The sequence below is a fragment of the Syzygium oleosum genome, unplaced genomic scaffold (genome assembly GCF_021117445.2).
Source record: "Syzygium oleosum isolate NSW1041296 unplaced genomic scaffold, Sole_v2.1 Sole_v2.51, whole genome shotgun sequence".
NCBI lineage: Eukaryota > Viridiplantae > Streptophyta > Magnoliopsida > Myrtales > Myrtaceae > Syzygium > Syzygium oleosum.
In genome coordinates, this window is record NW_026607535.1 from 82250 (window position 1) to 107942 (window position 25693).

Here is a 25693-nt window from a genome sequence, read left to right on the forward strand (position 1 = left end):
AATTTATCACAAATGTACCAGTTCGGGATTTTTAGTGATCCAAAAATTAATTTGAAGTAAAATTATCACATGTGTACCACTTTTCAGTTTTTGGTGTTCAAAAAAATAATTCGGGATAAATTTATCACAAACGTATCAATTTGAGATTTTTCGTGATATTAATCCTTATAATATATGGCTCAATTTTCATTTCAAAGTCCGTGCAACGTAACAATATATATAAGCCCCGTTATCAAATGCTAATACGGACACGCCCCACAAGGAGCTCCAATTGACCCCAAGCTTTTGTTTCTCTGAGTCGCACAAGTTATTACTTGGGGTAAATGGGAAAGGAATCCACGCTTGGAAGTTGAAACCATGACCCTGCCCTCTATTTTGGACACTTCTGCAGCTGCGAGATTCGGCCGACAAAACTCAAAACACGTCTTCCTCGAGACGACAGAGGAGGACTTGTCCATTCACTTCATCAGTTTCTCAAGTGTCCTCGAAGCTCATGGTGAGAGATAATGGACCGTCCGTGTCCATGTGAACCTGCAACTGCAAACTCATGGATGCTGCAACTGCAGCCAATGCTCCAGCAGCAACCAAGCCGCCCATTTAAGGCATCCACGTCAAGAGCAAATCTTGTACGAATTGAGCGACACATTTGGACACAATCGGCTCGTCATCTGGCAAGTTTTGAACTTCACCAACAATCACATCCCCCATCGACGCTCCAGCGACATACCATCGATGAGAGAAAAAGCAATAGTTATTACATAGTATATGCCCAGTCTTAGCATTAAAGTTGCTCAGACCTTTCAACTCAAAACGATGCTCGGAAATAGAAGACTAGAACTAGAGAAAATCGACTCTCACGACCATCATACAACTTAAGAGACTCTACAATTTGATTGCATTAAGTATCCAACTATCTATTTCTTTTTCTCATCAGCCTTCACTGCTTCATTGGCCCTGCTATCTTGCTTCTGCACCGGTTGAATCCTCACGTAAGGATTCCTAGTCAATGTCTCTCCCTTCAGAGCTGCTACGTACCTGTCATTTGTGTCTTCCTTCCTCCGGAGCTCCCCCAGATATTCTGCTAGTCTGTCTCTATTCACTTTTCCCATCATCTAGCACGCGATTACAGCGGGTCAGGATGATTCACTTACTACTTAAGCATGCACGAGAAGAAAGCACTAGCAAAATTTTTGGTGCAAAAGAAGACAAAGCTTAATTTGTTTAGTCTTATGGCAGGTGACAAAACTCATATGCACTTAATATGTACAAATCTGCATTAGAAGTACTGCAATGTGCCAAGAGTCACATCAGATATCAATGGCTGGTGATCCCCCGGGCCTCCATATCTCTACTACAGTCAACAGTAAAGCAACATTGAGTGCCTTGTGGTTGTGCCGGTGGATAGCTGGGTCAAAAACTTAAGGGATTAGCGCAGTGTGAGTTTTTATACACAACTATCACTTTCCCCAATAAGCAGAATTAAAACATGAGATATTCACCAATGACTAGAGCTTCCATTGACATGTGTGCAAAAGGTCTGGCTCAGTATAGTAGTGGCTATTCCAATTTTAACAGCCAATGATTCTATTCATCTACCGTATCAACAACAATTTCCAAACGGACTGTTTTCAAGTGACAAGGCCAGTAGGGAATGCAATGCCAAACCTATTCATAATCTCACAATTGGATGCTAGAGAAAATTTCAAGTCGAGAGAATTGCGCCGCCAAGACATAATCAACGGACACAAGCCTCGGAGAATCAACTACAAACTGTAACACGAGAAGGAGGACCATGAGAAGAAACGTACAAACCCACCAGAAAAGGCGATCGGGAATTCATCACACCATTTAGTCGCCTGATGAATTTCAAAGTGAGGGTTGCACTCAGACGTAGGATCAATTATGGAAAGCTATTGCTAAAGAGACGATAAATAGGATCGAAACTCTTAGGAATCCTCCATGACGGCTCCTCCTCGAGCAAAAAGCTTTTTAAACTGGTAAGCACTTTGGATATGATATGAATCCTCCCTATCCAGCATGTCAGTTAATTATTCAAGCGCACTGCCGATGATTCTCTGCATTGAAGCCTTTCGATTTGGACGTTTTCACAAGGCATTAGAGAAGCATGAGCGAGGAATTGCAGTTCCACTTAGGATCAACGGCGAGACTACAACATTGGCAAGAAGAAAACCGAAAAAAAAGGCGGAATCACGATCCAAGAAGAGAAGGGGGAGGTAATGAACAGCAGAGCCCTAGCGTAAGCGACGAGGACGCGAAGGAAGAAGGAAACAAAAAAAAAGGGGAGGAGGGAGAGACGCACGAGGGATTCGGGGCGAGCGTTCTGGCGGAGGCGAGCCTCGAGCTGGTCGGTGCGGGAGCTGGTGAGCTGCATGACGCAGTAGCCGATGACGCCGGGGACGACGCCGCACACGGTGGCGAAGGCCAAGAAGAAGGGCTTAGAGTCGCGGGTCTTCCGCACGATCCACCTCCAAGCCCCGCTCTTCTCCCACAGGATCGACATCTCTCCCGGAAGTCTCGAAGTCGAGCCCCCACCCTGCGACTCAGCACGGGAGCGCGGCTTTTAAAAGTACGGTTCTGGCCAAAAAAAAAAAAAACAAAGGAAAAGTATGGTTTCGGAAGGAGTGGGCCGGTCAAAAAAGGCCCAGTCAATGAGCCCGAGGATGCATGGGCCCAAAGGAGGGAGGATGGGCCCAGCTTAAAGGTAGGGCTTTTTTGCTTGGAAGGAAGGTTCACCGAATCGCAGCGGCCGCTCCTCCAACTGACGACTGACGCCGACCCTCCACCCCCTCCCCTCCTATCCTATCTTCCTGCCAAGTGGACCCCTCCATCATCCACAGTCCACCCCACGCCACCCCACCCCCACACCCTTCCTTCCATCTTTCTTTCTTTTGTTCTTATTTAAAAGCAATGACGAGACGAGCATAATCAGGAAAAAGCAAAGCTGAGCGAAGGGGGAAGGGGGAAGAGGGAAGAGGGATGGGAGGGAGGGGAGGGTCCATATTTTCACGGGGTCATTGTAGTCAGCCGTTGGACAGATAAGCTGTCCCTTTTGTCTCATTTCATCTTTTGCTAAATAAAGAAAGAGAATTACATGTCCTCTCCCTCTCTCTTTCCTTCCCCTCTCCTTTTTAAAGCTTCCTCCCGTCCGTCCGTCCCCCCATTTGATCAAAAAACATCGTGCCGAGTGATATCGGGATACACAGAGAAACAGGTGAGGGATGAACGCGAGAGGAGGATCGGTGCGGTGGAGGCAGAAATGGAGGCAGCAGCAGCCGCTGGAGCCGCTCATGGAAGGGCCCGACCCGGAGATGCAGCAGCAAGGCCAGCGGAAGGAGCGGTCGTGGGACGCGATCCGGGAATGGTTCCGCTCCCAGAAGGCGGGCGCCCATCACTGCGTCCACACCACCACCAGCAGGGCGGCTGAGCTGAGGCTGCTCCTCAGCGTGCTGGGCTGCCCCCTCGCCCCCATCCCGCTCACCGCCTTGCCCCACCACCCCCTCCTCCCGCCCTACTCCATCCCCATTCAGAACTCCATGGCCCATTACATCCTCAAGCAGTACATGGCCGCCACCGGTTGCTCCCACCCCCACCGCCACCGCGCCCCCGTCGCCAACATGTACGCCGCCGGCCGCGTCAAGATGGCCTGCTGCGAGACCGAGCTCTCCTCCGGCAAGTCCGTCAAGTGCGTCGGCGCCACCCGACCCACCCCCCACCACGGCAGCTTCGTCCTCTGGCAGATGACCCCCGCCTTGTGGTCCGTCGAGCTCGCCCTCGTCGCCGGCGGGCCTCCCAACTCCAATCTACATTCCAGCGACGACTTCTCTCACTACAGTACCGTTAACGACAACAAGGTGGTCGCCGGCAGCGACGGCAAGATCGTGTGGCGTCACACTCCCTGGCTCGGCACTCACGCCGCCAAGGGCCCCCACCGTCCCTTGCGTCGCCTCATTCAGGTACATGTCTAGCATACAGCATTGTATACGTTAGCTTCGCTTCCAATTAACGTCGGTCTCTTCCGTTGCCTCCATTTTACTTTTTAGTTCTCTCCTGGTTAGTTTGTGCCCGCTTTTACTGCTTTGTTCGATGGATGATGAAGTAAAACCTCTGGCACACTGGCCATCGTTCACAACCCATCAACTTCAATCTTTTCACACTTGAGTATGAAGTTATGAACACTCCTAGTTGCCTTCTTTTTCGCCTTTAAGTTTTATGCGTGCGCAATAGCCTTCCTAATCATTCAGTGCAAAGATCTGATATATCGTAGGAGGGAACGATGAACAGTGTCTTTTCTTGGTCAACCCTGAAGGAGTTGAGCTACTCTCATCGTGATCCACGACACCGATCTTATTTAAGGTTCGAAACAGCGTGTTACAGCATGGGAAATTCATATGATGGGATCATCATTTACTGCACTTTTATAGACAAAGCTTGAGAAAGCACAGATATGAGTCCACTAGTTCGGAAAGAAAACCGATAGAGAGAGAGAGAGGTGCAAGGTTAGAGTGGGAGGAAAGAAAGAGGAGGGGGAAGTGAGATCTGACATTGATGGAGAAACTGTCCCATCCTTTACCGGACATAGGACATCTATGGGGTCCCTTCTTTTTCTTTCTTGGACCATTCGACTGAATTGAAAATTTTCAAAAACTTGCAAAAAGAAGAAAAGAGAGGCAAGTGCTGGTTCACACACACACACCCACACACAGAGGCACTGATGAGTCAGGATGGCATGACGAGGATGACGCAGTGCTTCACGAGAAGTCATTATGTAGACCAACGATGAACAATGAAGGTGGAACTAGAACCCTCTTGGGATTCCCGCTTCGTCCATCTCCACATTCCCACTCCTTCACCCTTTTTCTTTTCCTCCGCACAACTTTATTGACCAGTGTGCGCTCCTGCTTCCTTTGGATCTAGGAAGATATTGTCTCCTAGGCTCGATATCTGCAAAATCAGCTATTGGACATTATAAGTATCGAGCATCGTATTTCCAACTATAATCGTGTAACGTTATAAGTATCGAGCATCGTGCCTAAACAGTCAACTAGAATTTGTCGGTAGAAATCAGTTTTAGAAATTGATTCTGCGCGCCTTAACATTGTTCTAAGCTAAGGAGTTCAACCAGATGGTGATATAGATGGCCGTGACATTATGCATTATGGAATTGAACCTTTACTAAACTATCCATTGACGGAAATCAGGGACTTGACCCGGAGAGCACGGCTCGGCTGTTTGGCAAGGCGCAGTGCATGGGGGAGAGGAGCATAGGGGAGGAGGAATGCTTCGTGCTCAAAGTGGCAGCGGAACGGGAAGCGGTGATGGAGAGGAGCGAGGGCGGGGCGGAGGTGTTGAGGCACGTCCTCCATGGCTACTTCAGCCAGAAGAGCGGCCTCCTCATTTACCTCGAGGACTCCCACCTCACCCGTGTGCACCATGTCCCTACCAGTAACAGCCCTGGCGAGGACAGTGAACTAGACGATCAAGAACAACAACACGACGAAGAGCCCGCATCGTTGGGTGAGACTGTGTACTGGGAGACGACGATTGGGAGCAGCATCGGGGACTACAGAGAGGTGGATGGGCTGATGATCGCTCACGAGGGGAAGTCCATCGCCACCCTCTTCCGCTTCGGGGAGACGTCAATGCAGTACAGCCGCACCCGCATGGAAGAAACCTGGACCATCCACGACGTCGACTTCAACGTCCCGGGTCTCTCCTTGGACCACTTCATCCCTCCTTCCGATATCCACAGCCCTTCGCCTTGACACATCCCTACCTCCTAATGACACTCCCATTTAATTGGACGAACCATTCCTAGCTAAATCCCACCTTCTCATAATTAACAACTGCTCACAATGCTTCCTGTATATGAACCCTTTAGATTAATCGTTGGGTTGTTCTAAGTAATTCTTATTTTTCTTTCGCTGTTGTCAAGTTGGGGCCGTTCATTTGATGTCATCTGACTTTTTTCATTACATATAAATGGAGATAAGAGTGCAATTTTGGTGCAAAACAACATTATCACGCAATACGTATGTGCATGGAGACTTACATGTGGCATAAACATGCGCTATCTTCAAAACATCAACAAGACTATCCATGAACGATCCGCAAATTACAATGACAGTCCACAACAAATCCGGATAGGCATGTCCTCATTTACTGCTCTGAACTGTAATGTGGTTACGAAGATGGCCTCCCCATTCCATCGCCATCCCCATTTGTTTTAATACATAGGTGCTCTATCCGAAAATGCAAGCAACCTCAATAACTGCTCTATTGTGGACTGCACTGTCAAGCACATGGAAACTCATCATATTGCAACCAGTGCCATGTGCTTGGATCCTCTCGAACATTCGATATGACATCGATACATATTCATATTGAAAAACAAATGATCCGGAAATCCCAAAATTTGAACCGTTAGTTGGAACGTCAAGGGATTTCTTCCTTATGAATTGAAGGTAACTCATTCAAATCCTACCAATTGAGTAGAAATTTTATGGATCGGGGTCATCTTCATCGATTGAGATTCGGACTCCACCGGTTCACGAAACTTGCGAAGCGTTTCGTGAACTTTCAAATAGTCGAGTCTCTATGCCCATGTCCAGAATTATAAGAGCAAAAGAACTGACGGGCCAACATATATGGCAGTTGAAGAGGGCAATTTCAAAGGGGAAGTGGGCTTGAGGAATTCACTGGATTGGGCCGAGTAAAGAGGCCATAGGAAAGTGGGTCATGGGCTTAACTGTAGCGGCATCAGTTACGCGTTATACGTACTTACGACATTCTGTGGAGCGAGAGCGGAGAGTGACAGTAGCGCTGCACAGCACAGCAGTCCAGTTTAGCAGCATTATTAATTAAGGGGAAGCTTGCGTAGCTGAATGGGGTTCATCGTCCACCAAAGTGCTGCTTTGTCCTTTTCTTTTCCTCGCTTTTTCCTTTACATACGAAAGGCCTTCTTAACAGCCTGTAAGGCAGAATTACCAATGACGATGTATTAGATTTAGACCACATCATGTGTTGCCCCCAAAAAAACTAAAGATCAGATGTCATCACGTGCTTCTTTCCTTTTTTTCCTTCTTCTTTGTCTGTTTATTATTATTATTATTATTATTATTCTTCTTCATCTACATTGCTCACCAGGTATGGTCATGTCATTTTTCTATCCTCACGGTTGAATAGTTTAAAAATTTTGAGTTGAACACTCCAGCACTTTCGATGGTTATACCTGTTATTGAAACATCATACATCACTTGTTTATGGGGTTTATGTGCTCTTTATATACACATAGTCTCTTTACACCTACAGATTAATTTTTTGCGCTGAACATTCTAACATGGTAGTGGAGTAAATTTTGTTACAGTTTATTTCACGTATATAGCTCTCCCTTCATCAATAACGATTGCCATACCCATTTTTTTCGTATTTTACACTTTCACTTCATCTAGTTTTAAAATTTGCACTTTGTTGTTATCACTGCCATACTTGGGCACACATGTGGGGTGTGAGTTGACGGCCTTGTGGCTAACCTAATGTGGTGATCTTTGTTAGGGTCACAACAGAGGCACCAAAGAGGCTAGGTTATCACCGGCGACTTGCCGCAGTCCAATGGGTGAGGCTAAGTTGTCAAATAAATGTGAACCGTTTTACGCATATATTATGCATCACTCATTTAAAGGTGAAAGTAAAATAAGTACTTTCCAACATTCATTTCGTAACACAAGCTAATTATCTTTTGCTATTAGTAATTTCATGATATACGAAAGTACATCTACATTCTTTTTTATGAATATTCTTTGGAATGAGAATGAAGCATCCTATGAGGATTAGCTTCATATTGAAGAGAAGCAACACATTTCTTGAATACATGGATGGGAAAAACAGACATCGGAGGGAGGGAGAGCCTCGTGAATATGTCGTCTATCTAAAAAGAGGAGCAACATTTTATGGCTTTGCGGAAGTGGATAAAGTTCTTCTAACATCAGGGGGCCCTCTAAATTTAGAGATTCTCAATTGGGTGAGCGGTAGCAACAGAAGGTTTGACAACCCAAAGACCAAAGAAATGGCATACAGGATCTTCCGCAAATTTAAGGACATGTTACTCCCTTGATTACCGTGCATGTCTTCTCATCAGCGAACGATATGATGCAACAGAAAAGCAAACCTCATTCAAATGCCATCATTCCATCAGCTTTTTAAGGAGAGAGAGAGAGAGCGACCAACTTCACTTTGGAGTAGAAAAGATAGAAGCTTCCTCGATTTCTGGCCGCGTGGGAGTGCGGTTCGATTCTCCTCTGTCTTTCTTTTTTTTCTTTGTTTTTTGTTGTTTAGAGACTTTAGCTTTTCCGCTGTCTGCATTCTACTTTGCTTTTTCTGATGATCTTTCTCCCCTAAATTCTAACTCGCTGATAATAATCAATTTGCTGGTTTTTGAATGATTTGCGTGTGCTGAGGCACTCTAGGTTCAATAGCAAGCTTGCAGGCTGTGCAACTTTTGATTTCCTTGCCCTAAATTTCCGGTACTTCAACATCATCATCATCATCATCATCATCCTCCTCTTTTTTTCCGCTTTCGCATGCATTTCGTAATCGCTTACCGAGTAGCTAGGCTCAGATGAAAATGTAGGTGCCTTACATATCATCTTAAGTGAAACTCACCCAAAAGGAGCTCGACGAGACTCTCCAAATCTCGGGCCTCCTTTACAAAACATCAATTGAACCCCAATCCTATCCATGAAAAACTCATGCTGTCACACTTTACACAACTTTCCCAATATAGTAGTGCGTCTATCAAATCGGGTGTGATTTATATGCTTACGTACTTTTTGCTGATTTCCTCAATAAGTGCTATCTTTAGATTGTATTCATTTGTTTTGGTCAATTTCCTCTAGTATCACATGGTTATGAGGAATATCCACCATATTCTAGTCCTGATATTGTCAAACTCATCGATATACATCTTGATTCCCATCCAAATACCGATTGTTTTCAGCCATTTCTTCCCCCGCAAAACTGGGGAGGTTTTTTACCATCATGTCGATTGTTCGGTTTCTTGACATATACTCGACTCATTACGCTTCACAACTACCAGTGCCGCAACTTATATCTCATTTGTGAAATAATTTGGTTATTCAAGAGCACAAGTTGGTTTCAATACATCGTGTCACATCATATTCAAGTTTCTATTGGAATGTCAATAATTTCTAGCCCTAACTCTCCATATTGTTGAGCTTGCTGGCAGCAAGATAGTTCTGTATAAACGCCTTCAGGGAGTATTTCAAGTGGTAATATATTAGCCGGTTCACTCGAATTCAAGTCAATTAGTCTAAAAGAAATGCATGAAAGTAGAAGCTAGCGAGCAAGCTAAATTGAAAATTCATAGGTCCATCGAGTGCAGGAAAGGGCTAAGAGAAGATGAACACACCACGCTATCATGACTCTAAAGGACACACAGCATGAGTATTTCTTTTGTATCAGTGCTGGAATAGCTTGAGATCTTGCATCCCCTTTACTTTCTTTGCGAAGCTTGTGGTGTTTCATACTTAAAAGATAGATCGTATCTACCACATCAGCTAAATATTGAGTATATATAGTGAATTCTCTGCATACATGCATGATCTGGGACTGCACTCGTCAATAGCGTAATACCTAAAATTGGATAATAACATCTGAACATGCTACTTCAGAAATCAACATACACGACTGCTCGTGAAAAAACTGAAAAATAAGTAATTTGGAGTACTGATCAATGGCAAAATGTCCATTTCTTGTAGTATGAATGGGATAACTGAAACCAGCGAAAAAGTAGAGAAAAGAAATTTCGGTGCAAAAGTAGATTAATTAGTACATGAAATGATAATACAAGTTAAAACAAGTTCTGCCATGCCTGCATGGCATTATGTGATTCGTATTCTCAACTAGCTAGCTACCACTGGAAACTCGGAGGTGATCAGATAAGTAAACCTAAATAATATTCCTTGATGATCAAAGTTCCCAAAGCCGAGTTCATAATACATATGCTCATACATAGAAGAGCAAGGTTTGAAGACCCGGAAGAAACTCTAGTCCAAAAATAATGAGTGTGACATAATTAATTCAGCTGATTAATTACCATAGCGTAAGAGTAGGGTAGATTTCATCAGCATCAGCATCATCCACCCTGCTGAAAGAGATGGTCATCGTGGCGATGGGGCTTCAAAGGCTTCTGCAGATTCTTCTCAGTCAGATCATCCCCTCCTCCCCCTCCGGGAAGAACTGGCGGTGGCTTCGCTTCATAAATTTCAACGGAGATGGAATCGACCATCTCAGGCGTGTGGATCTGCTCATGGCCATGCTCTGGGAGATCATCGGCAGACCATAGCAAAGGGTTCTTGCCGCTACCACCTGTCACAAAGGGACTCGGTCTCTTCTTTCCAAAACCAGTGTTGTCATGGCTGTTGTTGTTGTTGTTACTGGGGAGATGGTAGGAATCGAGGGAAAGGGAAGGCCGGTCCAGGTTTGGATGAAGATCGAGTTGGTCGGCACCACCGTAGATGTTGAGGTCTTGGAAAGAAGGGAAGTTGAGAGGGGATGAGGATCCAAAGTCTTTGACAAATGGTGCTCCTCCTCCAATGCTATTAATTGGGTTTGGCATATTACTAGGGGTCTTGTGGTTGTGGTAGCCTCCTCCGGATGAATTGTGAAGGACCATGCCTTCACCGGCAAGCGTCTGGCATGCCTTCTCCAACATGGCCTGCATGTACTTCCCTTGCGCCTCTATCCTCAGCTGCAGGTGTCTCTGTACCTGCCCCAATTTGAACCGTTTCTTTTCTAATTACTCAGCATGGAGAATAAGATGTAGAGATAGTTGAAACCTTTATTTTCCCATGTATGAATTAGGTGAGGGCAAGTTTTACCTCTAATTGCTCGTGAAGTCTTCGCTGCACCTCCATTTGCATCCTGACGATGGCATCAACCAACCCATGTTGTGTTAGTCGTGCAAAATATCCAACAAACGGGTAAAAAAAAAGAACCCCAGAACGTCCTTAAGTTTAGGGAAACAAAATAAACGACTTACTCATTCATACTGCGGCCTATCATGGCAGAAGAAGAAGCGGAGCTTCTTTGAAGCTCAAGTGCAGAAGCTGTCAAAAAAAGGTAAGGTATCGCAGCGTCAAATTATATATGCAAGTAGATGAGAAGTGATCCACGGTTATACACCGAAAAGCTACGTGACACATGATGAACATGCACAGAAAACCTAGAAATAGAAGAGACAATATAGAGTCACCTCTCTTACCATCCTTGATGGAGTGGTCATTGAATTCCTTGTGGGGTTGCTTTCCCAGCCTGAATTTCTGCAGCCAACAAGTAGGTCAGGTCTTTGCCCAGATGAGCAAACACAAGAAAAGAAGGAAAAGAAAGGCAAACAAAAGCGGGAACACAATCTCGATCGCCGCAACCACCCACCCCACCTATACACTTTGGACTTAGAACCCTGTGAAGGGGGTGACAGACAAAAAAGCTTGTATAAAGCCGAAAGCAAAACAAATTAAAAGAAGTAGACCTGGAGATGGCTCTTGAGATGGTAAAGAGTGAGACCCTTCACACCCATCACTCTCATGATGGTCTTCGGTGTTGCCTCTGTCGTCACACCAAATTAACATCAAGATTACTTATGGTACATGAATCATTAAACCTTCAGGGCCGAGATAGGCGTGCGTGTAGCTAGCTAGAAAGAAGGAAGATGGAGCTGGAGAGAGCTTCAAACCAAATGAACGAAAGAGAATCGTTGCTACTCACTATCGGGGCCTCCAAGCTGAGTGACAGCGTCGACGAAGCGCTCATGAAGCTCAACGGTCCATCGGAGGCGGGGCTTGGGGTCAGTGGTGAGGACGAGGCCAGAATCACCTTGCACGCACATCCCCCTCTCATGGGAATTCATACCCGAGGCCTTCTTGGGATGGAACATTCTCTCCCTCTCTCTAAGCTGAAGAACAAATGCGATATGGGGGAAAGAGAGAAGGAATAGGGTGCGTTTTTGGAAGAAAGATCAGGCTACCCTTTTCCCCTTTGGCGTTTCTCTATTCCAAAGCAAGCTACTAGCACAGCCCTTTGCAAATATATATCATATTTATTAGTTTATAATAAATTATATAGCCGCTATACCCTCTTCTTTTTCTTTTTCCTTTTTTTTTCCCAAAGCCGTTTGGCCATCGAACAAATAAGTAATCTTCGCAGCTACACCGCCATTCCGTAGATGAAATCTTATCCGATACACATGTATCTTCTACTTTACATGTATCTACGGGGTTTAGTTGACTTTTTACTATACCTTATGTTATATTTAGAAATAAATTTAATTCAATATTGATGGTAAAAAATGTTAAATTAAAGGACAAGGTTAAGACATTGGCACACATATACAATCTATTATCTTAGTAGCTACAATCATTGCATTAATAGATTTAAAGTTTCATGGCTTATGTAAAAAAATCCTGGACTAAAGGTGTTTTTTGTAAGCATTCTTAAAAGATAGATTAATCACACTTAGACTGATTTGCATCCCATCAGTCGTCAATTCCTTTGTATAAATAATAATAATATGTCATTTTAACTCATTAAGACAAGCTTTATAGATCACTCATAAATAGAGAGAATCCACATCCTCCAATTCCGACAATGCAATTGCTCAATTCTACATTGTCACGCATGATCTATTGCCAGATGCTTTTAATGTTCTGATTTCAGTTCTTTTACAGTTTCTCATTATTTCAACTGCTATGACACGATGAGAACTTGCTCTTGATTTAACTTTGACCATGTGTTAGTTCCATGCAAGTGTAGTTGCAGAGATATAAATAGTATTGTATTATCATGCTCTATGCGCCTATACTGCTTGAAATTGGTCACGCAGCAAATTTTACGAGTTATATCATCTTGATATAACGCTAACTCATGTATTAACAAAGGATTTAGTAGTTAAGATAGGTGATTTAGGGACCAATTCTTGTCGCCAATGGTGGTGGTGGTGGTGGTGGTGGTGAGACTGTGAGAGAGAGAAAGAGAGAGAGAGAGTTTCCATCTTTATCGGGGGGAGAGGGTGCATAGACAAATTCTGATTTGGAAGTATTGTTAAGGCCAAAAGGAGAGGCCCTCTTTTGAATATTATTCTCCAATCATGTGAAGCTTCTTTTTGGGTCTTCGCATTTATATTTGAAAGAGAGCCCTTGCTTAGATACAATCATGACTGCCAATTCGTTGAGCTTTGCTTTATCCATCTTTCTTTCAAGTTTTGAACCCCCAAATGCTTTTTATTCATTATAACCCTGAGCCCACCATGCATGCATGACTCATTCTCTCCCCTCTCTTTCTCTTTCGTACCACGACTGCCTTTTTAACTCCGCAGCAGTGCCCCCCAAAATTATAAAGCTACCAGCTTAATTATTAGTAGTAGCTGTAAAATAGCCAAAAATTAGTGATATAAAGTTCTAAACTCGTCATATGAATCATGTCCACGCAGACATTTTGAAGTTAAAATATGTGTTCCATAAATATGATTTAGTGTATCACTATCTCTTCATAAATATGTACTTACACTCGATTTAGTAAAATGAAATTTAAAAGATGAATACCCGGGCAGAAGAACAAAAGATTTACGTCCTAACAAATGGAAAACCCAGTCATGATGAGGAGGGATAGATTCTGCTTCTAGTTACATTCTGCGAGAACTAGTGAGGGAATGTCGTCAACGTCCCTGTCAACTGCAATGATTTAGCAATCACAGAGCTATCGTGGGTTCTTATGGCTCTGTTCCCAACCAGTTTTGCATGGCGTTTACATTGGACGTACGTGAAATTTCACCGAAACAGTCTGCTCTCTCTTCTGACTATCTCCTTCTGCCCTGGAAACAAATTATTGACCACCTCGAATACACATGCTGCATGAATATATGTTTGTGCAACCATTTGAGCTAAGGATCAAATGAGAACAAGCCTACCATATATGTTTGTATAGTCAAACGCGAGAGATTTTGCAAGCGAACTAGCGGTGGTTTAGAAGACGAGATTTGAGCAAATCGCAAGGGCGAAACCATGGAGATGTTTGTTCTTCTACTACTAACTGGGCAGATTAAAGGAAAGATGGATGGGATGGGTGGACCCAAAAACTTTATGGTCTGCGGATTTGTTGGTGAGAGGGAGGGGGACGGGAACTTCTAAGCACAAAGAGAAAAGGAGAACTCAGAGCGAAGCTTTTGATGAAGATATTACGAGGGGGACCTCCCGCATCCTCTAACTCTTTTGTGGAATACAAGATTGTCCTCTCTCAACCGAGAGCTGGTCAAACCCTAGAGCGGAAAGACGAGGGAATTTATGCAACAGTGAAGCCCTACGGCATTAGGGTTTAGTTTGCATTCCGATATTTTCCCTGACGAAAATTTTATAAAAAAAAAAGGAGGGTGAAAGAAAGAGGAAAAAGAACGGAGTAGAAAAGGAGGCAAAAGCTCTCCTCTCATGGTGGGATGCCAAAATCTTAAGGGAGACGAGTGAAAGAGAGAATTGCATGTCATTCGGACATTCACCCAAATCCAGAATAAGGAATAAATGCCTTTCTTCTTTGACAATTAAAGCAAGATTCTCCGTCTCTACCCACATACTCAAACCCTACGAGAATTGCCGGTGACCATGTATGTACATTCGCGAGATTTGGTAAAAAATTAGCACCCGAGCACGACACGTGCTCGGAGCGATTGGCATCCAGCACGATTTCGCCATCACATACAACTATCGTCACTGCATACTTCATAGCTAACTTCATCGATTTACTGTGCAAAAATTCTCTTAATTTCTCCTGAAGAGGCAGCCGCATCACGTTAGAGTGGCAGCTGATGGAAGTCATACCCTCGTTAACACGAATACATAAGATAGGTTGATTCCTCAAATGATGTCGGTGGCCTTTCTTAATCTCTGGCCAAGTGGAGAGGACGTGTAGGCTTCTCCTCTCCCGGGACGAAACAACTTTGTTCAATTCAAACTCGAGATGTAGATGGAGTTTATCCAGAAGGTGAGAAAAAGGAGTTTGCAATCTAGAACGGGAGAGATTCCCACTGCGGTCCGCTTTGGACCACGCTTTGGCCAAGTACGTAGCTGTCTCGTCCGAGAACACATGGGGTCGTTATTATATTCAGGACAAAGCCAGGGTTCTAACTTTGAGGGGTGGTTAGATTTTCATTTTTTGCATAGACTATAAACCCCGGTGGGGAAAAAAGCGGGCTGGGATAGCGTTGAGGCCGTGTCTGCTTGAATTTCAAGCATCTTTATTGTGCATTGCCGAATTATTCTGCCCCCAAATGAATATATTCTCTTCCCAAGTGATCTTCCCGGGCCCAGCTTTTTGTGGTTCGCTTTTCTTCTCTTCCCTCTTCTTTCTTCTTTTTCTGTTTTTGTGGGTCTTTGCTCCACGGGAATCCATAGTTTGGTGCACACGATGGTTCAACACTTCAAAACTCTTATTGGGAATGAATCGCAGACACACCTGCGTTGTAAAAGAAAACTCCTTACTTTGTCATTTGGCATGAGTTACGATGGCGATAATCCTTTGTTCGTTATAAGGTCTAAGTGAACTGTATTTATTCCCCCTCCCCCCCGCCGTTCATTTGACTAATTTGACTTTACCGGGCGATGTGGAAAATAAGTTGCAATTAAAGAAGAAAAACTAGAGCATGAGATTGCTGTCTCGCCAAGAAAAGAACTTCAAGGTTTCTGAAATTTTTCCTCTGCTATGGAATGGAGATGGCCATCTGTCCTTATTCACGTACAAACACAACAAGATACAAAGCCTTAATGCTGCAGTCTTCCTCACGCTCTCTTCAGAAAGGGGGCGGTGACTCGCTGGAAGCATGTGAAGTATCGGATACACGGAAGGAGGGCCTACTGTGCCCCTGGACGTAGGATGACCAATAGTCCATTCCAAGACCTTGCTCATCAGTTAGTGTTCCATGTTTCCAAGGCACACATATTTTAGCTGCAACCACGAAGGAACTTTTTCACTAAGGCAAAGATCTATAGGAATTTGGAGAACGGAGCAAAATGCAATCCAAAAGTTCACTGATAAAGAGGGGGCAAACACGGCTAAATTATTGCGTCAGAGTAGAAAATTTGAAGCAGTATGCTAATTCAAGATGATCGCTAGCACCCATAACTATGTATCAGCATTCAGGGATACTCACTTCCAGATATTCATCAATTCCATACTTTGAGCCTTCCCGTCCAAGACCAGACTGTTTGACGCCACCAAAAGGAGCCACCTAAAGCCAACCAAGTAACTAGACATGTAAACCATCTTTCCTATCAAATGCTAAATGGAGGAGACAGAACGATACCAACCTCTGTTGAGATTAATCCTTCATTAACCCCAACTAAACCATACTCAAGGGCCTCAGTGACACGCCATGTACGTTGAACATTGCTGGTGAAAACATAAGCAGCCAGACCTTTGACACGTGCATGAGAGAGAGAGAGAGAGAGAGAGAGAGAGAGAGAGAGAGAGAGAGAGATTGTCAGTATTGACAAGTAATTTCACATGGCTTACTGCAGATTCATCTGATGCACAACTAAGGCAAGATGAGAAAACCAAATGTCATTCATTTAAAGTCTCCTCAGAATACAAAGTTAGATCATATATATTACTGCAAGTCAAAGAAAGACCTGCATTGGTGTCATTAGCCATGCGGATAGCTTCTTCCTCAGTTCGAAAACGCACAAGTGGAGCTACTGGCCCAAATACTTCCTCTCTGAGAAAGAGACAAAATGCATAAACACTAGCATGGAAGGTCTAGAACAGTCTTAGACAACTATTAAAAACCAATTCACTGCAAAGCTTACAAAATTTGCAGAAGAAAAAGGAAAAACAAGACTCACCAACATCCTTTTGAAAGAGGTTAATGGAATATTAAAGAAATGTGGATAATCTACTATATGCATTGAGATATTTGGCAAAAAGTGACACTGATCTAAGCACTGTGTTTCCCAAGGAGCCTTCAGAAAAATCATTCCTCAAGACCAATACCACCGGCCTGTCTCAGAAGTCCACAAAGGATCTGAAGCACTTAAGTTTCATAAAGGATTTGGATTCCCATATTTGCTCATCAAGCATTGTCTCTAATCGATTGATTCTCTTTTTATAACAAGATAGAACAGCAACAACAATGTACAATCACCAAATTCTGTAGCATAACTTTGGCTAATAAGGATGGACAAAAACTATATTTGCTTCCTGAGTTTTCACTTCAGTTGATACTGTTAGAAGAGTTGCCCAACTTGCTTGCCCAGGAGAACTATATGGCGAAGAGATAGTACTGCTAACTATTCAAAAGAAGCTGTAGACGAGAGAGATATCCGTCTTCCGTAACTCTCAACTATTATGCCAACTATACTACATGTACAGTTTTGTGTATAATGCCTAATATCTCATGCTTGCAACAGTTATTCTGAGATAAGATTGAGTCGGCTAAAAAGTCTACCTTGAAATAAGCATCTCGCTTGTTACATCACCCATAACTGTAGGCTCATAAAAAGTCCTTCCCAGGCTATGTCTTCTGCCTCCAAGAAGGATTTTGGCACCCTTCATTAGCCATGATAGGATGCAAGAAGTTAATCTATGCCATGAACCAAAGACTATATGAATGACAATTCAAGACTCCTGATTAACGTGCCTTGTGAATAAGATTGTTGAATTTATCCGAGCAGAGCCACAAAATATTATCGTTTGCTCAAAATCAATGCTAATACCAATGCCTGTTCACCTACATGCATAATAACTACGATAACCTCTCTTTGTGCATGCATTAAAAGTACCAAGTTACTGTACCACAAAAATGAAAAGTTCAGTATATTACAGAACATACAATCCAGTGGTTCAACTTAATTTTATTTCCTCTACCACCAATCCTGAGTTTTTGTTTTCTAAACTTTCTTCCCGATTACAATCAAAGTCAGGCGGCTCAACAAGCCTTTGTGCCAATTCTGTGATGATAATCTTGTTTAAGCTTTACTCATTGAGCCTTTGTGCCAATTCTGTCATGATAATCTCGTTTAAGCTTACTCATTAATTAGAACAGTTCCATTAACGACATCAACATTTCTGGGGCATAAGTCATAGCTTCAACATCTTTTCCCCTCGGTGCTAAAATCAATGCAAGAAGTTATTCTATGCCATGAACCACCTTTTAAGGAGGCACAAGACAAGCCAAAGACCATATGAATGACAATTCAAGACTGCTAAAAACGTGCCTTATGAATAAGATTGTTGAATTTATCCGAGTAGAGCCACAAAATAGTATCGTTCGCTCAAAATCAATGCTAATACCAATGCCTGTTCACCTACATGCATAATAACTACTATAACTTCTCTTTCTGCATGCATTAAAAGTACCAAGTTACTGTACCGCTAAAATCAAATGTTCAGTACATTACAGAACAAACACTCCAGTGGTTCTACTTAATTTTACTCCCTCTACCACCAATCCTGAGTTTTCTAATCTTTCTTCTCTGCTATGATTAAAGTCAGGCGGCTCAGCAAGCCTTTGTGCCAATTCTGTGATGATAATTTTGTTTAAGCTTACTCATTAAATAGAACAGTTCTGTTAACGACATCGACATTCTATCGCTTCATCGTTATAGCTTCAACATCTTTTCCCCTCGGTGCTAAAATCATAAGTATCCAACAATCAACGCAAAACAGGTCAAATATGGAGTTTCCTGAACTTCAAACTTGGTATACCTAGTACTCCGAGAATCATGCCACAGATCCTGTACATGTTCTAAACAATAGGTGACTTCCGCTTAATGATCAGATTGATCTACCCTATCCAAGAAATACAACTCAATTTGAGGGTGGTGAGTAGGGGTAGCAATTTTTGACACGAAAACGATAACTCAACATGAAATAGAAGGTTTGGGTTGAGGTTAATCGTGTTTGGGTCAATTTTGCGTCAACTCTCGAGACACTTTAGTAATTGTGTCCTGTTCGTGTCCAACCCACCAGAAACGAAATTGACCTATATAACCCGTTTAAATGAACGTGTTTAGACACAATTAACTACGAGACTATCCTTTCATGTTATTCACTTGAAGATTTTATGCCTATAGTATTTCAATGACTGAGCATATTAGTTAATTTGATTTTATGATATTTTGTTGACAGATTATTGCAATTTGTAGATAGATTTTAGGAAAGATTGAGGATATTTCGTGTCACGTTCGTATTCAGTGGATTGATTTCGTGTCATGGTGGGTCATGCAATTGTGTCGACCTGCCAACCCATCATTTAATCTGTTAAATGGGACGTGTCGTGTCAACCGTTAATTTTGGGGTCGTGTCCGTGTCACGAAGGTCGACACAATTAACTAATCATGCTGTGTTCGGGTTGACCTGTTCTGTAGCATACCCTTATGTTGACACGAACACAAATTGCCACACCTAGTAGTGAATCACCTCATTAAATAGTTGAAAAAGAATTGGACGAAGAAAGAAAACTCTGGAAATTATGGAGGACACTAGATGCAGCTAATTACTCACCAATTGACAATAATTTTGGCTCATGGACACAGCATATGCAAGAAATAGGAAGCCATCCGCACTTGACGAATGGACACTGGTTTCTGTAATGAAACTACTAGAACGTCCAGGAAACATTTTTTGAAAACTCATCATCGTCAAGCTCGTGAAGAGTGTACTTTTAAGTGCATATGGCACTAAAAGGAAGAGATGCATCCGAGAGAAACCTTGAATGAAAGTTGTGCCTTTTCTATTCAATTTGTATGCTCGTGGTCATGGTTTAAATTGATCATACCTGCAACTCTACAATCAACTATCAAAAGAGAGTCGAAAAGAACCTTGGATATAGCATCTTCAACAAATGATTCAACCTGCAAGGTCACAAAAGGAAAGAAATGGCATGTGAGTTGTCTGTTAAACGAGGCTCACTGATATCAATTGGCTGGAAATTTGCATATGAAGCAGGACAGCAGACCTTGTGTAGTAAAGCTTCATTGATTAGAGGACCCTGTTAAGAAAAGGATGACAACTATTATTTTCGAGAATATTTACTGACACAGCATCATGAACAGACACTCGAAATCTATTTACTGGTGAGATGGCAGATTCATACGATTAAACAAGGAGCATATCATCTCCAATCTAAGCAGCACTCATATCTAATCAATAGTCTAAATAGTGTGTTGTATGAAGTAGGCACGCACTAGGAAAGGTAGCAAGGGGTAAAGATGGTACTTTGAAAGATTTAAGAGTGGAAGTTTGTCTACCTGAGCAACGCCTTCACTAAAGCCATCGCCAACTTGCAGATTCTGAACAGCTTTGGAAAATGCAGTCGCAAATTTTTCATATATGCCTGCAAGAAAGATTGAAGTTAACCTAATGTTATACCAGGGAAGTGGTACCAAAAACTGGTCAGGAGCTTCAGTTGTCGTTACAAAAGCAGTTGGATTGGAAATCGAGGTTCTGTAGCTTCAGCTAGGTAAATCTAAATAAGATATCCCACACTATAATTTGCTGCAGATTAATTTCTAGATTTCTTTCAATCAGTCAAAAATTAGAACACCATGCATCAAGTGATAATTGCAGTATGTCGTCACAATACCTTCTTGTACAAGGACTCTGTTTGCGCAAACACAGGTCTGTCCGCTGTTGCGAAACTTTGCAGCAAGCTGCACGAAGTGAAAGCATTAGTTGAAGGGGGGAAAGTTGTACGTCTGTCATGTCCATCCTTAGCAGGAAAAGTGTCATTTACGCCCCCAAAAGAATTAAAGAATAATCAGCATGATATGGGGATCAAAACCAAACTAATCTAATGCTTCACTAACATACAGTTCCTTTTACAGCAACATCCACATCCGCGTCATCAAACACTATGCATGGTGCATTCCCGCCAAGCTCCAGAGATACCTGCAAAGTAGAATCGAAGCCTGTTAGAAGCACTCCACTAAACTTATGCATAGGCAGTCACGTGAAAGCTTGTAAACACCTTCTTAACCGTTGCAGCTGCGCCAGCCATCAACTTTTTCCCGACAGCTGTTGAGCCAGTAAATGTAATTTTCCTGACCTGAGAAGAATGATAAAGAACATACTATCTCTTTAAGTCCGTATCCTAGCATGTCACTCAGAAATGACATCAGAAGTCACATTCTTAATCAGTACAGGAGTTGGGGAGGACCTGAGAGCTTTCCAGTAGAGAATCTCCTATATCAGAAGCCTTCCCCATAACTACATTAACAGCACCCTAAATAATGGGAAAATAGGGAAAAATCAAGAAAAAAAGATTTATTCAGTTCAATAGTGACAAGAAACAGTCAGACAGGTAGATCCCTTTTAAAAACACAGTAATACCGAGAACTAGGAGATGACTTGGTCAGATTCACCGACAAATATTGCCTTAATACTGCCATGGTTTAAATTGATATTTGACAAAGAAAAAAAGGGGTCCATGGAAATCAATCAATGAAGAGGAAACGAAGCAGTACCTTCTTCCATCAATAAGATGCAAACTATGTGCAAAGTGAAAGCTTTACACATACAGGTGAACAGCCATTATGCAGTAATAGTAACTGATCAGTAATGACGCTTCTTATCACCATCATACCATAATGAGCACGTAGCATTACTCAGCTTAATGGTGAACCTAAAAATTAACTTCTAGGGTTCTAGCTCAATCCAAATTCACTATTCACCTTCAAGCTTCTCTAATGTGGTGTACTGAAAGGAAGATGAACACGCATGGCATCGAGATGTAAATTTGCGTCTATACATGAGAAATGTAATTCTTGAAAATTAATTCAGTGCAGTATAATACAAATGCCAGGTACCGGTGGTATTCCAGCCTGAAGGGAAAGCTCAGCTGCAGCTAAAGCCGTAAGAGGTGTATGCTCCGAGGGCTTTATAACAACTGTACAGCCACAAGCAAGAGCTGGGCCAACCTGATACGATCAAGAAACATCTTTGAGGAGGATGACCATGTTCTCAGTTATTCACTTCTCTTAGACATAGCTGATTCAAGCTATGTACTAGAAAGAAAATTTTGCGCCGAATAAACCTACGAGGGACATACCTTTCGAGTAATCATAGCCAATGGAAAGTTCCATGGAGCAATTGCACCAACAACACCAACAGGCTGCAGATCAGAGAACAGGCATGTCATCAACCAAAAAGCATAATTCCCCTTGAATTCAAAATGGACACCCACACAGTAAAAGTCAACAATGAAAATAATGTAATTGCATACTTTTATATATCAATACAACGATAAATATCTTCGTCTGGCAAGTCATAGAAAAGATAATTAGATAAATCAGTACCTGCTTCAACACAAGCAATCGACGACCAGCTATTGGTGCCGGAATGATATCTCCATATACACGTTTTGCCTCCTCGGAGAAGAACTCAATAAAACTAGCCCCATAGCCAACCTGTCTCATTTATCAAACAAAGCTACATTAACATCCAATCCTGACGGTAGAGTTTAATGCTTAAATCTCCATTTTGTAAAAGTCCGCATCATATACCTCTCCAATGGCCTCCTTCAATGGTTTCCCTTGCTCTAAAGTTATCAATTGTCCCAACTCTTCTTTGTGGGAGATTAGCAAATCATACCTTGACATAAATGGTAACAGTGCGTCAAATAGAAAGGACTTACAAAAGATATTTCTTGATCCCATAGATAAAGGCAATATCAAGCTATAAAACCTTGATTGTGAAGTTCCAGACAAAACGAGCAATAGTTTCACTAGTAGAAAGTCTGTTCGGTACGGAGGTGACCCTATTGCAGTAGGGGTGTGTCTATTTTATGATATGATGCAGCTCACGTGTTTGGCAACGTGCATGTTGAAGTTTGAACACCTTGAAAGTTGAAACCGGGCAGAGCAGCTTAAAATTGCGGGCGGAATGCTGCAGCTTAGAGATGCTGCAGTTGCAAGCAAACATCTTACAAAAGCCGTAGCACATCGCCCCTTTTCACAAGTGCAGCTTTTGCAAAGAGTTGTACCCAAAACACAATAACTTAAGTTTCCAAAGTACTTAATCTCTATGCCCACCTTTTTATGATGAAATAAGTTATACGATCCAGTCCAAGTTACTGGGCTTCCAAAGAAGGATGCCTCGTGTAAGCTAAGGATTGCTCAACGCATTGTTCAAAGTTTTTTTAGATGTTGCTTTGTGCAACATGATATTGTTGTAAACTCTTTTACTACAGAAATGATCACTATTCTTTATACTTTCTCCTTTTGATGAAGTGTCTGCTATATTAATAGTCTGCTGACTAAAGGTAGCCAATCACACAGACACACACGCGCGCGCGCGCGCGAGGTAAAAAAGAGGGCATGTACCATTTTCTTAGATGTCTGCTCCTCTCAGCCGCAGTCACTTTGCTCCAAGCTGCGCAAGCAAAGACCAACATTCCAAAGCCTTAATAATTAAAGTTATGGAAGCATGCTGCAGCAAAAGCTGAGAAAACCAAATCAAGTTGCAGCTAGAAACTTAATGCCAGGCATATTTACACCAATTAACTTTAGTGGCAAAGTCTTCAGTGATCTTTCCAGATAATTTAGATTAGTTGAACCGAAAAATGGGCTGCAAAGGAATTACTTTCCTGAAGGGTCAGTAATTTTGCAGAGGGATTCCTAGAATCCGATATCTGACAACTTGTCATGAGACAAACAAATCCATTTTAAAGCTCTTTTACCTAGAATATCACAAAGGTCACCTTGTGAAGACCCTTACATTGGAATGCATCATAGGCAGAAGATATTGCGTCTTTTGTCTCTCGTGAGCCCATGCAGGGTACTTCTGTGATAACTTCACCAGTTGCTGGATTGTGCACCTGCCACGATATAACTCAGGAATGATATCGGGCCACAAGTAATAGTTATGACTTCCATAGGATAGTCTAACAAGCCAGCCTCAAGGACATGTCCTTGATCACTCTTATCAATTTGAATAACTACCAAAGAAAATATTGGGAAGGCAAGTGCGACTTGTAGTGTAAGTAATACCTTGATAGTTTTGCCATCATATGCATCAACCCATTTCCCTCCAATGAGCCCCTGACTCCGTAATAGGCCTGAAGTTTTCAACCGGGCAGCGAGACTTTGGGCAGCCATGGTAATCTAAATGCAAAAGGAAACACGTGCGATTACTTGATAAGCAGTCAAAATCAGATGAAAACGAAAAATTATGAACCAGTTAATTTCAAGCTCCTCAAAAACGTATTGTAATGAGCTGTTCCTCGTTTCTCAATTGGTTATTTTTCACTCTTGCAGATAATTCTTTTGTAAATGCCGAACGAGCGTTTTTAAGTCCAAAAGTGCACTTCCATCGAATCCACCGTCTCTCCCCCCAGAGGGCATTTAGCCTTCGAAGGGGGATGAAGGCGGCTCACTCACGGGGGCGCTTGATTGGTGAAAAAAGAAAGCGATTCAGCTCGAGATGCAGCTCGACGACGAACCGTCAACTATCAAAAGCTCCGCCTACAAAGGGATGCTAAAAAGAAACGAGGAGAAAGCAGTCGAAAGGAAAGGACAAACCAGCTCCTCAAGCGGCATTCAAAAGAAAGTAGCGACTCAAGCACAAAGCACCATTCGGGGGGTGGGTGGGGCGGATGCAAGTCACAAAGCACCGACAGAAACTGAGAAGAGGGGAAGGAGCGAGTACGAGAGTGGCGATGATCGACAGACAGAGATAGAGACCGGGAAAAGAGAGAGAGAGAGGATGAATCGAGATTCAGACCGTAGAGCAAACTCCAGGAAGCGCGGTGACGATTCCAAAAAGACCGAGCAGTGAAATATAGAAGAAGAAGAAGAAGAAGAAGAAGAAGAAGAGGAAGGGAGGGAGAGAGGGAGGGAGGGAGGGGGCGTGCCTGGCGGGAGAGGGGAGGAGAGGAGGAGGAGGCGCGCATGGAAGGCAAGTGTGCGGCGGAACAACAGATGGTGCTGAGCTTCGCGGATCGAGCTGCCACTCCGGCCATCCCCATCTCTGCCCTGCTATGCTGTCTCTCTCTCCACTAGACCTGTTAAATAGTGTTAAATAAGTAGGTCAGATCGGGTTTGGACAGGATCACGAATGATTTGACCTAAATTGACTCGTTAATCCGTTTACGACTCATTTATGTGCAATGTAATTTTCTTAATTCATACCCTATTCGATCCATATCCGACTCTATTCGTATTGTTAAAACACTTCTATATTTAATTAAATATAGGAAAATTCATACTTAAACTGATATTAGAATGTAAAGTAAGCGAGCATGAGATTGAGAGAGGGCGAGAGAGATAAGTTGAGTTTAAATAAATTATAAATCCTTTTATGATCTATTTACGATCCATTTAATATCCATATTATTCCTATACCCATTTATGATTCATTTACTAAATATAATTAACTCATTTATGATTTATTTACTAATATATGAATTAAGAAATAGATTTATGACCCATTTTGATAGGACTACGATGTCTATCTCTTTCTTCAAGTTTCCAAGCTCACGGTCAGAGTCACCAGCAGACAAAAAAGGGCCGTCGTTCTCATACATGCCAAATTGAAATGGAAAACAAATCTAAAAAATTGCGATTTATTGTCAATCATCCTTACGCTCCTCCTTTGTGTTCTCTTGATCAAATGGAGCCCA

The 25693-nt window shown here is 42.6% G+C and overlaps 4 protein-coding genes across 4 annotated transcripts; 1 reads left to right on the forward strand and 3 right to left on the reverse strand.

Annotated features, from left to right (window-relative positions):
- Positions 1-824: 824 nt before the first annotated feature.
- Positions 825-2564, reverse strand: LOC115689582 (uncharacterized). The gene is made up of 2 exons (XM_030615670.2): positions 2321-2564; positions 825-1112 (listed from the first exon to the last, which is right to left on the reverse strand). Exons 1-2 carry the CDS (start codon positions 2519-2521, stop codon positions 915-917), a joined length of 399 nt encoding a protein of 132 aa, XP_030471530.2. The 5' UTR covers positions 2522-2564; the 3' UTR covers positions 825-914.
- A 594-nt stretch (positions 2565-3158) lies between these two features.
- On the forward strand, positions 3159-5952 carry LOC115689620 (uncharacterized). The gene is made up of 2 exons (XM_030615727.2): positions 3159-3974; positions 5220-5952. The coding sequence occupies exons 1-2, from the start codon at positions 3240-3242 to the stop codon at positions 5781-5783; spliced, it is 1299 nt and encodes a 432-aa protein (XP_030471587.2). The 5' UTR covers positions 3159-3239; the 3' UTR covers positions 5784-5952.
- A 3887-nt stretch (positions 5953-9839) lies between these two features.
- On the reverse strand, positions 9840-12103 carry LOC115689621 (myb family transcription factor IPN2). The gene is made up of 6 exons (XM_030615729.2): positions 11803-12103; positions 11567-11643; positions 11300-11357; positions 11078-11144; positions 10917-10959; positions 9840-10804 (listed from the first exon to the last, which is right to left on the reverse strand). The coding sequence occupies exons 1-6, from the start codon at positions 11969-11971 to the stop codon at positions 10172-10174; spliced, it is 1047 nt and encodes a 348-aa protein (XP_030471589.1). The 5' UTR covers positions 11972-12103; the 3' UTR covers positions 9840-10171.
- Positions 12104-15694: 3591 nt separating this feature from the next.
- On the reverse strand, positions 15695-25088 carry LOC115689592 (succinate-semialdehyde dehydrogenase, mitochondrial). The gene is made up of 20 exons (XM_030615688.2): positions 24926-25088; positions 24063-24176; positions 23791-23890; positions 23397-23445; positions 22578-22665; positions 22371-22481; positions 22124-22186; positions 21882-21992; positions 21233-21298; positions 21044-21121; positions 20887-20964; positions 20660-20726; positions 20325-20410; positions 20033-20065; positions 19896-19928; positions 17522-17622; positions 16707-16792; positions 16386-16492; positions 16229-16306; positions 15695-16023 (listed from the first exon to the last, which is right to left on the reverse strand). Exons 1-20 carry the CDS (start codon positions 25037-25039, stop codon positions 15988-15990), a joined length of 1599 nt encoding a protein of 532 aa, XP_030471548.1. The 5' UTR covers positions 25040-25088; the 3' UTR covers positions 15695-15987.
- Positions 25089-25693: the final 605 nt, after the last annotated feature.